Here is a 12,106-nt window from a genome sequence, read left to right as displayed (position 1 = left end):
AAAAAAATGTGAATACTATTTTACTACTGTTTTAAATGTTGTTTTTATGTTTTTATATTAAATAAGTGTTATTGTGTGATCTTAATTCAGAAATGTTTATTTTGTGGGAAATGCTTTTTTTTAGGTGACAAAAATATTTTTTTAACGAAAAATTGTATTGCCAAAGTTAACACTGGAAGAAAAGGCCTTATAAATATTGATACATTCAGTTTAGGGCCTGCCAGTCACTATTTCAGGTTGTATTGCTTGCAGTAAATATTTTAACCAGCAGAGGGCAGGTGCAGCGTTTTATCGTCATTGTAGGCCAGATCGAAGTGAGGAAGTGACGTTCAATTTCCAACCTGTGACCGTGCGTGCACGATGCAAAATTATCGCTAATAGTATCTTAACAGAAAGGTAAAATTACAGTAATAAAACTAAATTATTAGTTTTTATACAAAAAGAAAAGTCCCCCCCGAAAAGAGTTACCATCAGTTCTGCCGAGAACTACGCATTGAATTGAATTGTTTGGTGAGTTCCTCATTTACCCACTTGTGCTATTCTCATAATGCCAAATTAAAACTATTTTGCTCAAATATGCAAGTTAATTAACTCCATATTTAATCAACCAGTTGGAGGCTTAATGAACATTCAAACAGGAGGCTTAATGAACATTCAAACAGAATAGGTTAACATTATTTGCTGCAACATTTGAGGTTCTCGAATTAATCTGTTTATATGCATATACAGTGGTACCTCGAGATACTAGCGTAATCCATTCCGGAACTGAGCTCGTATGACGAGATTCTCGTAACTCGAGCGGACGTTTTCCATTGAAATGAATGGAAAACAAATGAATTCGTTCCAGCCCTCTGAAAAAACACCCAAAACAGGATATTGGATTGGAAAAAATGTTTTATTTCTTCTAATTCGCCATCTATTAACAAAGTAACACATAACCAGTGGTTTAATAGTAATAAAATGTGTTTAATCTAACTAAAATTGGGCAGATTTCGCCGACGGGAGACAGAGACGTTTGTGGGCGTGGGGGGGGGGGGTCGTTTTTTTCCACGACAACGCACTCGTAAACGGAACAAATAAATTTAAATTAACTTGGATTAATATATACAGACACTCAAACATATGTTTAATGTAACTTTACACAAAACTGAATTCTAATTTTGTTGTAATCTTTTGTTACCTTCGTTTTCCGGGTTGGTGGTTTGCCACGCCGCCACCCTCACGTTCGCTATCGATGGACTGTTTGCTGTTGTATTGCCTTCAAAATATTCCCAAAATGATGCACACAAATGTCCTCACAATAGGACAACGCACGACCACTTGCCAACGAGAAATAGTCTTTAAAGAACGATCGCGGGAGCTTCTTTCCTTAGAAAGAATAACAGGAAATACAATAGTTGAGCTTACCCACGTATTGATTGTGGGTAATGAAGTTTTATTCTGAGAAAGGTTGCCATTGCCTATGGGTGTTGTGTGCACGAGTATACTTCATTACCCAGAAAGCCCTCTTTTTGCCCGCGCATGCGCGTTGTGCGTTTCCTGGTCTTAGGAGAAACTCGTCTGAATTAATCGTTCCGTGCTCGTAAATATTGTTATACACGAAAGATATGCAAAAAAGACCTGGCTTGGTCGCATCACGAAATTTTGATCGCATGACGGGCGAATTATTCGATCGAAATTTCCGCCGTAAGACGAGAATTTTGTATGACGAGCGGTCGTATGACGAGGCACCACTGTACATGTTTAAATATGTATATATATGTATATATTATATATATAATAAATATAAATCAACTTTAACTGATGGTCATTGGAATTGACATACATACGTGTCATTGGAATTGACAGACGTGTTTAAAATGTTACAAAATTATCCATCTCACTTCTTGGGATGTTCCACAGCTAATCACGTGATCGAAAATTTGGCCTGATCAAGTCATTTAAAAAAATCATTTAAATAAAGAATTGATGTCATGTTTTGTTGGGTTTATAAGCAAGATTTATCAAACGCTTTTTATTTTTACTAGGATGAGCGGTATGAAAAATGAACGAGTTTCTTATTCCATTTATTTATTTATTTTCTCAAGTGATATTGATATTATAGGGATCGCCGAAAGGGTGCAAAGTTTCTTGATACTCACTTGAGACCCCCAAAACGTCCTTATACAGGAAGGAAATTGTGGTGCAAATTTTTAGAGATGAACCAAAAGAGACCACTTGTATTCCGACCTTCTTTCAGCATCCGTGCAAAGCAAAACCAAACGTGAAGACCATCCGACCCCAAAATACTGTGAATGTGCATTTACAAACTTTTGTCATCTACATGATCATCTTTGGACTTTTTGCGTTAATTCTATGCTAGGGTAGGGCTAACAGGAAATGGAAGTTGGATTGGTTATTTAATTAATGAAAATGTGATTGACACTTGGCACGGTCATGCCTTACTGAATCTTAGTACAGTGGTACCTCGAGATACGAGCTTAATCCGTTCCGGAACTGAGCTCGTATGACGAGGTTCTCGTAACTCGAACGAACGTTTTCCATTGAAATGAATGGGAAACAAATTAATTCGTTCCAACTATCTGAAGAAAACACCAAAAACAGGATATTGGATTGGAAAACATGTTTTATTTCTTATAATTCACCATCTATTAACAAAGTAATAAATAACGAGTGGTTTGATAGTAATAATGTGTTTAATAGGAGTAAAATTAGACACATTTCGCGGAGGGGAGAGAACAACACACACGTAGGCGGAGGGGGGGGGGACTGTTCGGGGTGACTTTCTCCACGGCAACATTGCACTCTTAAACGAACAAACAAATTTAAATTAACTTGGATAACTAAAAAAAACAGACACTCAACCTTTAATGTAACTTCAAACAAAACTAACTTCTAAATTAGTTGTAATCTTTTTTACCTTACTTAGTTCTACGGGTTGACACCACCTGGCCACTCCGCCGAAGTCTTCAAAACGAACGCATCAAGAGTTGTTTGTTTTTGTCTACCCTTCAAAATATTTCGATAATGTCGCATACAAATGTCATCATAATACGATGATGTGCGACCACTTGCCAGTTTGTCAGGGTGAATCGTTTCTATAAAATCCGAAACCTCTTGCTACTTCGCGAGCATGTCTTTGATATCTTTTGTAGCCGCCTCTTCCACCGCCTCCTCGCTACTAAGTTCTGGCAACAAATGTTCACGCTCCTGTAGGTCGATTAAATCCTGTGTCATGAGTTCTTCGTGGTGCTCGGCGATTAGGTCATTCACATCTGCCTCATCAAGTGCTCTTTCCAAAATTCACGAAGGGTTAGCTCTGTGTCATCTGTCACATCGAAGCATTTCTTGAATAAATTGTACACCAGTAGTGGCTTAATTTTACAGTCACCGCTGGCATTAGCACACAACGCTAGCGTTAAGCGGTCTTTCATAGGTTTGTGTCCCGGTAATGCCTTCTCTTCTGCCACGATGAATGTTCGCCTGGGCATTTTTTTCCAAAAAAGACCAGTTTCATCGCAGTTGAAAACTTGCTGGGGGTGTAATTTTCCTGGGCGATAATCAAGGCAAATGTCTTGATAAATTCCACCGCAGCTTTCGAATTGCATCTCGCCGCTTCTGCGTGTCGGATTGCAGAGTGTATTCCAGATCGTTTTTTAAATTTTTCGAACCAGCCATGACTCGCTTTAAATGTTTGTGAAGTTGTTGAAGGCTCTCCTTTCGTTGATATCAAATCTATGTAAATTCGGCTGGCTTTTTCACAAATGGTAGACTCGGCCAGGCTATCTCCTGCTAATTGTTTATCTTTTATTCACAATAAAAGAAGGTTCTCCATCTCGTCGTGAATGTCACTGCGCCGGTGGGAAATGATAGATAGTCCTTTGGTCGGCCTCTTCTCCTTAATTGCGTCCCTCTGCTTAAGGATGGAGGATATGGTTGACGTATTCCTCTCGTATTGCCGAGCGAGCTCGGTAACACGTACCCCACGCTCATGTTTTTCAATTATTTCGCGTTTCATGTCCATTGTCAACGGTCGCCTTTTCTTAGCAAAACTTTGCCGATCCATTGTAATACGTATTGTTTACCTGGTATGTAAATGTAGACCAAGTGGGGGGAAAACGGGTGTGGAAATGCAAAGTCCGCCCACCAGTGCTCGTAGACATATTTTTTACACGAAAGAGATGCAAAAACAAAAAAATGCCATGGCGACCTGGCTTGGTCGCATCATGAAATTTTGACCGCATCACGGGCGAATTATTCGATCGAAATTTCCCCCGTAAGACGAGCATTCCGTATGACGAACGGTCGTATGACGAGGTACCACTGTACTACTAATAGGGCAACATTTTTAAAGCCTTATTACTTGCACCCCTTTTTCATTTATTCAAATTGGTTATAGTTGTAAACAGGCTTCACTTTTACCCAATCCAGCAATTTATTCATTTTTACATTGATTTTACAGTACCTTTAATGTGTCTCACAATTTGATGTAATTTTGTAGTATAAAAAAACATTTGTGGATCACTTGAGGATTCTACAAATTCTTAGGCCCCTATTGTTAATTTTAAGCAAATTCAAGGAAGTTTTTTTGTCGAAAAAAGGTCACCATTAGAGAATCACGAAAAGAGTTTACATTTGATTTTGGGCTCTTTATTTATGTAGTAATGAAAATTGTGGCGACATGGTGAGAAGTGGTTAACACAAAGCTGTCTCCAGGCCGACCAGGTAGAATAAATAGAATGCTACACACGACATTAGTGTTAACGGTTTCCTTGACGACCGCGATGGCGTTCCCTGGCGTTGTGTCCGTCAGATCTTGTACAGCCCGAAAAAGTTGGCGTGGCTGGAGTGACTGAGATATTCCGGGTGCGACACGTTGACCAGCACACTTTGGTTCTGCCGCAGGTTCAGGGCCGACGCCAGGTAGCTGTCAGTGGTCCAGGCGTGCGGGGGCCCCCGCTCGTGGCGCTGAGAGCAGAAGCCCACCCGGTGGGCCTCCAGCAGGGCGCTGTCGTCACCCGACGGCGAGCGGAGGAACACGGTGTGGACGAAGGAGGACGTGGGCGAGCAGTGCTTGAAGATGAACTCCACCCGTGAGTAGACGTGGTAGAGTCCGCTCTGGTTGACGCGGAGGGCACCGTCCGACACCCGGTAGGCCACGCCTCCGCCGGTGAAGGCGCCGCTGATGCGCGAATCCCAGCGAAGCGTTTTGGGGAAGTGGCTCTTTTCAATTCGACCTGCGACACAAAAGAAACTTTTTGGATGGTAGAATGAAAGCAAATTTACCAGATAAAATGGGAAGCAATATTTTTTTCATGAAATTTGATCTTTTTTCTATAATTGTAAGTGAACATTTGTTTAATGAATCAAGGAAAGCTATTGCACAATGGAAAAAAGCTATCTACTATTACTAGCTACTACTGACAAACAGTTTTTGTTCTAAAGTAGAATTTACTTCATCAAAATTCTTCTAAGGCATTCATTAAGAAGCAGTGTGTGTCGCGCAGAGACCCTTCGTGGTTCACTGACGCTTGGCTTGCTCGTATCAAAACCGACGTGGATGACAACTGGAGGCTGAAGGTAAACTGTTTCTCCTATTCTTGCTACGCTAAGATGTCCAATCTACCTTTTTATAACCAAATATTAAAAAACACACCTATTAACCTACCAATGAGCAAAAATATAGAAACAAAATGTGTTATTTGTCAGCGTCAATGGCACTGAATGGATAAATATAGTATCTGATTTTGTGTGTGTCACAGCTGAACAACCTAAAGAAGATACTCCAAATGGTGTTGGAGTATTACAGCGAGGTAAGCGCCTCCTCATTTCGTTCGGATTCATGTGGCCAATGAGGCGCGTTGTGTTGTTAGCAAAAGGCACAAGAAAGAAAACAGTGTGCATTGTGGCTAAAAAAGCTCAGATCAAGTCTGGTATGCGCTTATGTGATCATATCACCGAGGCCAAAAAAGTAAACATTTTGTGGTAGTCGTAACTTGATGCACTTTGGACTAGGTCTTGGTCCAGGGACTTTCTGACTTCCCTCTGCCTGACGTGGCCTTGGCCGCCGAGGACTCGAACCCGGCGGAGCTGGGCAGGCTACTGCAGCTCGTATTGGGCTGCGCTGTCAAATGTGAGCGTAAGCAAGGTATAGGGCTAAGCCAATTGATGTAATATGGTATTTTTGTCAAAGGCTAAATATTTAAGTGCATTTTTTTTTCCAACATTCGCTACTTCATTCCACGGCCACGAAAGTAAAAGGAACAAAAAACAACTGAATGTGAATCCCTTTTAACAGAGTACATCCAAATCATCATGACGTTGGAGGAATCGGTGCAGCATGTCGTCATGGCGGCCATTCAGGAGGTTCGTGCTACATCTAATAAACTCTTATGTTTTGTTGTAAAAAAAAATAGTTTTAAATACAATTGCGACTAAAACTTTGCACTGATAAAATTGGAATATAAAATATTCCACACATAAATCCCTAAACTCGGAATTTACCGTAGTTGTTTTGGTCAACAATGTCTGGAAATGATTAATCGAAAAATAATTTTTGTTTTTGTCCTCTAATTGTCGATTAATCAAGGCGCTCCTAATATATTGTTCATTGAAGAAAATGGCGTTCTCGTAAATGGGTGAAATGTTTAACTTTTTTTTTTAAACAGCTCTTACACAGAGAGACCGTGGCCCCCTTAGGAGGAGAGCTATCTGGAAACCTCGAACAGCAGGTCAGTACGATTAACTCCTTCGCTGCCAGAGCCTTTGAAGTTCAAATGTCACGGAAGTCTTTCAATTTCAACGCCAATGAGTTAAAGCACAAATGAGCATGCACTCATTCATACTCCGTTTGTCCCTGCCGCATGTGTTCAGCTCCGAAAAGCTCTGGAAGAAGTCACGTCGGAGAAAGAAGCGCTCGCGCAACGCTGCCAGGAGCTTGACCAGCAGGTGACTCCACTTCTTTTAAAGGACCCTCCCGCACACAAACACAGCGAGAGCACATGCACACTCGTCCGCGGGCCAGTGTAAACAAAATATTGCCTTTGTCTGGAGCTGCTGTGGCAGAAGGATTGTGAGCTTATATAGTCTGCCCAGCCACTTTGCGGTCATTCCGCTCAGCAGCGGGCACTGACTGACCAATCACTCTCGACAGATTCGGTTGTCGTTCCCTTTGCCGTCCCGCCGGACCGTCAGGTAAGCCCCACATGAGCGAAACTAATCCCCCGTGCTGTTTGGATGTTGACGCTAACTCGGCTAACGGGGGCTCCATTAAGGTTGCTACATGGACACGCTGTGTGATTTGAGTAATTTTAATTCAGTGGTTTTTCTGTACTACCCAGGCAAATGTGGGCTGACTAACTGCCAACTGAGTGTTTGTGCATGGATTAACTTGCACTCTGTTCACCACCGCCAGTCTTTTAAGAGTCTCGTTCTCCAAGGTTACTACCTGTGTTTTTCTTCTTGGAACTTCTTGATCAGGTGGCTGTTCTCCAAGAGGAACATAACAGCCTGCTCGCCGAGAACGACGTCCTCACCGACCGAGCCAATCAGTTGGAGACGTTTGACGATCCCAACACGCCGTCGGGCAGGAAGCACAGCCAGCTACAGCAACAGCTAGAAGTGCTCCAGGAGGAGAACTTCAGGTAGGTGACCGCTTACCAACTTGTGCCACTAGGCGGAGCCCAAAGCCAAGCATGAAGACCTTGGGGATCACTGAAGAAATGGGACATTTTACAAAACATGCAGTATCTGAACTCATTTACATTAAAACTCAGTTAAGAACAATAATTGTTATTCGTTTTTTAAGTCGTTTTAAAATACCAAATAAGTCTGGCGTATCACCTAATTGCATACAATTTTTCTCTTGTCCCGCTGTCCCCATAAACAAATGTACTCAAAAGTAAAACTATAAAAATGAGTTGAAATTAGAATTTTGTTTGGGGGGTTTTCTCTTTCTTTTTTTTCTCGTGACTGTCTTTTGTAACTGTGGGAACATTTGTTTTAATACACATACTATGTAGTGGAAAATCTGATAAATAAACGCTTTGATTCCTTTGAGCAAAAATGTGCTCCTATTGTGAACTGACCCTGAAAGTAATTTTGTCAGGCTGGAGGCCGCAAAGGACGACTACAGGATCCACTGCGAAGAGCTGGAGAAGCAGCTGGTGGAAGTCCAGCACCGCAACGACGAGTTGACCGGCCTGGCCGAGGAGTCCAGGTCACTCAAGGATGAGCTGGACGTACTGAGGTCTGTTAGCTTTTGCCCAAAAATGAGCAATATTATTTGGCTCACGGTTTCCCGCGCAAGTGAAAACATCTCATTTTGCCTTCTAGGAACTGTTCAGACCGAATGGTGATGCTGGAGGCTTCGGTGGAAACGTACAAGCGTAAACTGGACAACCTGGGGGACCTGAAGAGGCAGATGAAGCTCCTGGAGGAGAACAACACCATCTACATGCAGAACACCGTCAGCCTGGAAGAGGAACTGCGCAAGGCCAACGCCGCCCGGGCACAGCTGGAAACGTATAAGCGCCAGGTAGTCGGATGTATTTAAAAAAAAAAAGAAAGTTTTGAGAATTATTTCTTTGTCCTTGATTTATTTTGAAAAGACAAAAAAATCAACAAAGGACCCCTGATTTGGTGTATTCTGGTTGTTTGCACCCCTTCAGGTCCAAGAGCTACACTTGAAGTTGTCAGACGAGGCAAGGCGAGCGGACAGTCACGACTTTGAAATGAAAAGGCTGGAAGAGAAATACGAACTGGTGACGAAGGAGAAAGAGGTGGGTCTCTCCAGGAACTGGGGAGGGTGTTGGGAAATGAGAGGAGCGTGAGTAACTTTTCCATCCACCTGCAGCGCATCATTGTGGAGAGAGACTCTCTGAAGGAACTCAATGAGGAGCTTCGGTGCACCCAAGCGCAACAGCACCAACTCTCCCAAGCCGGTAGGGTGCATTCAGAAAACTTTTGGGTCATTCCAGAATTGGTTGTCTTGGTCAACAAAAGAAATTGGAAAAATGAATTTTCTCTTGCATATATATTCATGGTATTAATCAACTTTACCGGATAGATTAGCTATTTTACAGATCTATTGTGAAATTTTCATGATTGGATTGATTTAGTTTTTATTTATAGTATAATTATAGTAAGAGGGTTGCGAAGCTATACCAATGTGCAATTTTTTCAAAGGAGTAGAAACAAACTGTTCTTGTCTTGAGGACAAAGGGGAGAAAATTTACATTTTTAGGCCATGCTTCAGTCCTATTTGGTATTTTCAAACATATTTTCAAGCGTCCTTTCGTCTTAGTTTTTTAAGATTTGGTCTCCAAACGAGTAAATGCTATTTTAAGATTTCGTATGTGGGTTATTTCAATTTGGAAAGTGGAACATAAAATGTCCTCCAATTCTGAAATGCCCCTATAACGTTTTCCCGCGGTTGATCTTCAATTCTAAACCTCATCAGCGGTTCTCTCTGGTGTGCGGCAGGGATGCTGCATTCCACAAGCCCCAGTCACGATAACCTAGCAGCAGAACTGATCCCCGTCGAGCACAGGTGCAACAGTCCCATCAACACGTACGACGGCTGGCCGGTTAGCCCAACGCTGACTTTTGTGGTTGGCGCGTAGGGAGAAGTTCATCAGGCTTCAGCATGAGAACAGGATGCTTAGAGTGCAGCAGGAAGAGTTTGAGAGAGAGAAGATCGCATCTCTGCAGTCTCAGCTGGAGAACGCTCACAAGAGCCGCAGTCGATTGGACACGGAGAACAGGTTACCCCTCCTTGCAGCCTGATTATTTGTTCAGTGTCCTTACTCTGCCTTATTCCTACTTTCCCAAAGTGCAGATTGAGTCGCCAACGAGTCGGGGAGCTGCAGCAGCAGGTTGAAGACCTCCAAAAGGCGCTGCAGAGTCAGGCGGTCAAGCCTGATGACGTGAGTGCGCTGGCAGATGTCTATTGTGTTTGCATACCTACATTGATTATTAACTGTCCTTCCTGTCCCTGACACATAGTCAAACCTGAAGCGGAAACTGGACGCGCACATGTAAGTATCAGACTGGACTATGATTCTGGATGGAACTTGAAAGCATACATATTTCTATAGTTTATATTTTTATAGTTTCGCTGTCGAAAGTGTGTAAGAGAAACTAGTGGAAAACCGGTAACTATGTTGCTACCTTAGAGTAGCCACTTTTGCCACGTGACCATTTTTGCGGGACAAGGTTTTGAAGCCCCAGGAATACTATCTGGATGTTTCTTTACAGTAAGAGGCCTTTTGCTTGTTTCATCAGGGTCCAGCTGAATGAGGCCCAGGACGAAATCATGAAGAAGAAAGAGCTCCTGGAGGACCTGCAGCCCGACAACACTCAAAACTGTGAGTGTCTCGTCCCCACAGGATGACGGAATTCCCCACCCGAATCAGTCCAATTATGGGTTTTTTTCAGCATTAAAAGTGGACGAGCTCATGGCTGCGCTGAAAAAGAAGGATGATGACATGAGGGCCATGGAGGAGAGGTACAAATTGTACCTAGAGAAAGCTCGAAATGTGAGTAACAGGAGTTGAATGAAGTTCTATTTTTTCCCCACTTAAGAAGTTGAAGGTTTGAGCCTCTTTGCCTGCAGGTGATCCGAGCTCTAGACCCTAAATTGAACCCAGCGACCGCTGAGATTCAGGCTCTGAGGAACCAGGTGACAGACAGAGACAAACAGATTCTCAACCTAGAGGTAATTGTACTATCTTCTACTGTCACATTGGGAGAAAATTAAGGCCAATATGGCTCCACAGCGTCAGTGTGAGCAGGCCCGACTGCGCGAGTACGAAGAGAAACTGATAGTCTCCGCTTGGTACAACAAGGTAAGGTCCAAGATGCGCTTTTGAAGCCGCCATCCACGCTCAAGTTACTCAAGAACATGCTGTCGCCCTTCAGAGTTTGAACTTTCAGAAGCTGGCCATCGAGTCGCGTCTGGGTGGCCGCGCTGGTGCCGCTCTGTCAAATTCTGGCCAGTCCTTCTTGTCGCAACAACGACAAGTGTCGAACGCCCCTCGCCCCGTGCTTTCCATCAGCGTGCCCAACACGACCTCCAAGTAGAGTTGTGTGGAGCCCACATGTTTAACTCAGTCAGCGTTTTCTGGCCTTTATTGTAAAAAAAGCATATATATTACTCACAAAGTTAGCTATTTTGGTCTTTTTGTAGAAGAACATTCTTTTTTATACTCAATTTTACCGATTGATTTCTAGCAATAGTTTTTATTTTGACCGTATTGGGTCATTTCTCTCTACTGCTTTGGCAAAATGGAGTGAAATCCCTGAGGAAAAAAAGGACCAATCCAGTCTCAAGTGACCTTAACATGTCAGCGCCGTGCCAAAGGCTAAAGGAAGATGGGGATCCAGGCCGCTCAGCTGACTAGAGTTTCTCTCGACACCAGATCATCAGGAACAGGACGGAACAGAAGCCTGACAACCTTTAACTACTTACAAGATAGAGGACGGTGATGGCCAAGCTTGCATTACGTTTGTGAATGTCATGTGAAATTTGGTAGATTTTGTACCGGCCACCGACTCATCACTGACGGACAATCAGGGGGCACAAAATGGTGACTGTCTCATCTTATTAACCATGGAGTTGCACTTAAACACCAGCTTTTTTTCCAAAATCCAAATGTCTTAGAATTATAGCCTGGGTCCTACAATGGCATAGTTTTTAATTGGGGGCGTTGATGTTCGGGGCTTTGCTAAGTGCTTTATCAACATTAGGCAGGCTTATTCTGTCACGATGTGTTAATATGCAGATTTGCTTAATTTTGATTAGACATTTGACAATTTTCTTGTATTATATGGTAAAATAAAGCTGTCCAAATATATCTGTATTTAATGGTTGTATTAAAAGAAATGTTTTGAAGCAAAATTATGATGGAATTAAATTTAGTTTTTATGAATTTTCTGGTGTCATGCTGATTAAGTTACATATCTATATTCTGGGTGTGTACATTTCTAATAACTGACCACATGCAGCGGAGAATCGGCTAAGTGTGCCTAGGTCATAAGTCTTTTATAAAGATTCATTTTTTGGCATAAAATAGTGTTATTGGTTTAACTCCTGACTCCGTAAATA

The 12,106-nt window shown here is 42.4% G+C and overlaps 1 protein-coding gene across 1 annotated transcript; it reads left to right on the top strand.

Annotated features, from left to right (window-relative positions):
- The first annotated feature begins 4,681 nt into the window (after positions 1-4,681).
- LOC144070319 (protein Hook homolog 1-like) lies at positions 4,682-11,930 on the top strand. The gene is made up of 22 exons (XM_077594880.1): positions 4,682-4,694; positions 4,814-5,093; positions 5,508-5,580; positions 5,763-5,813; positions 6,016-6,148; positions 6,299-6,366; positions 6,669-6,731; positions 6,874-6,948; positions 7,480-7,643; positions 8,108-8,248; positions 8,335-8,536; positions 8,670-8,780; positions 8,855-8,942; positions 9,484-9,550; positions 9,624-9,764; positions 9,839-9,926; positions 10,006-10,037; positions 10,285-10,367; positions 10,438-10,538; positions 10,616-10,717; positions 10,779-10,847; positions 10,921-11,930. Exons 1-22 carry the CDS (start codon positions 4,682-4,684, stop codon positions 11,080-11,082), a joined length of 2,307 nt encoding a protein of 768 aa, XP_077451006.1. The 3' UTR covers positions 11,083-11,930.
- The last annotated feature ends 176 nt before the right edge of the window (positions 11,931-12,106 follow it).

Source organism: Stigmatopora argus, unplaced genomic scaffold (assembly GCF_051989625.1).
Source record: "Stigmatopora argus isolate UIUO_Sarg unplaced genomic scaffold, RoL_Sarg_1.0 HiC_scaffold_28, whole genome shotgun sequence".
Taxonomy (NCBI): domain Eukaryota; kingdom Metazoa; phylum Chordata; class Actinopteri; order Syngnathiformes; family Syngnathidae; genus Stigmatopora; species Stigmatopora argus.
Note: the sequence above shows the minus strand (reverse complement) of the source record. Positions and strands in the feature narration are given on the sequence as shown.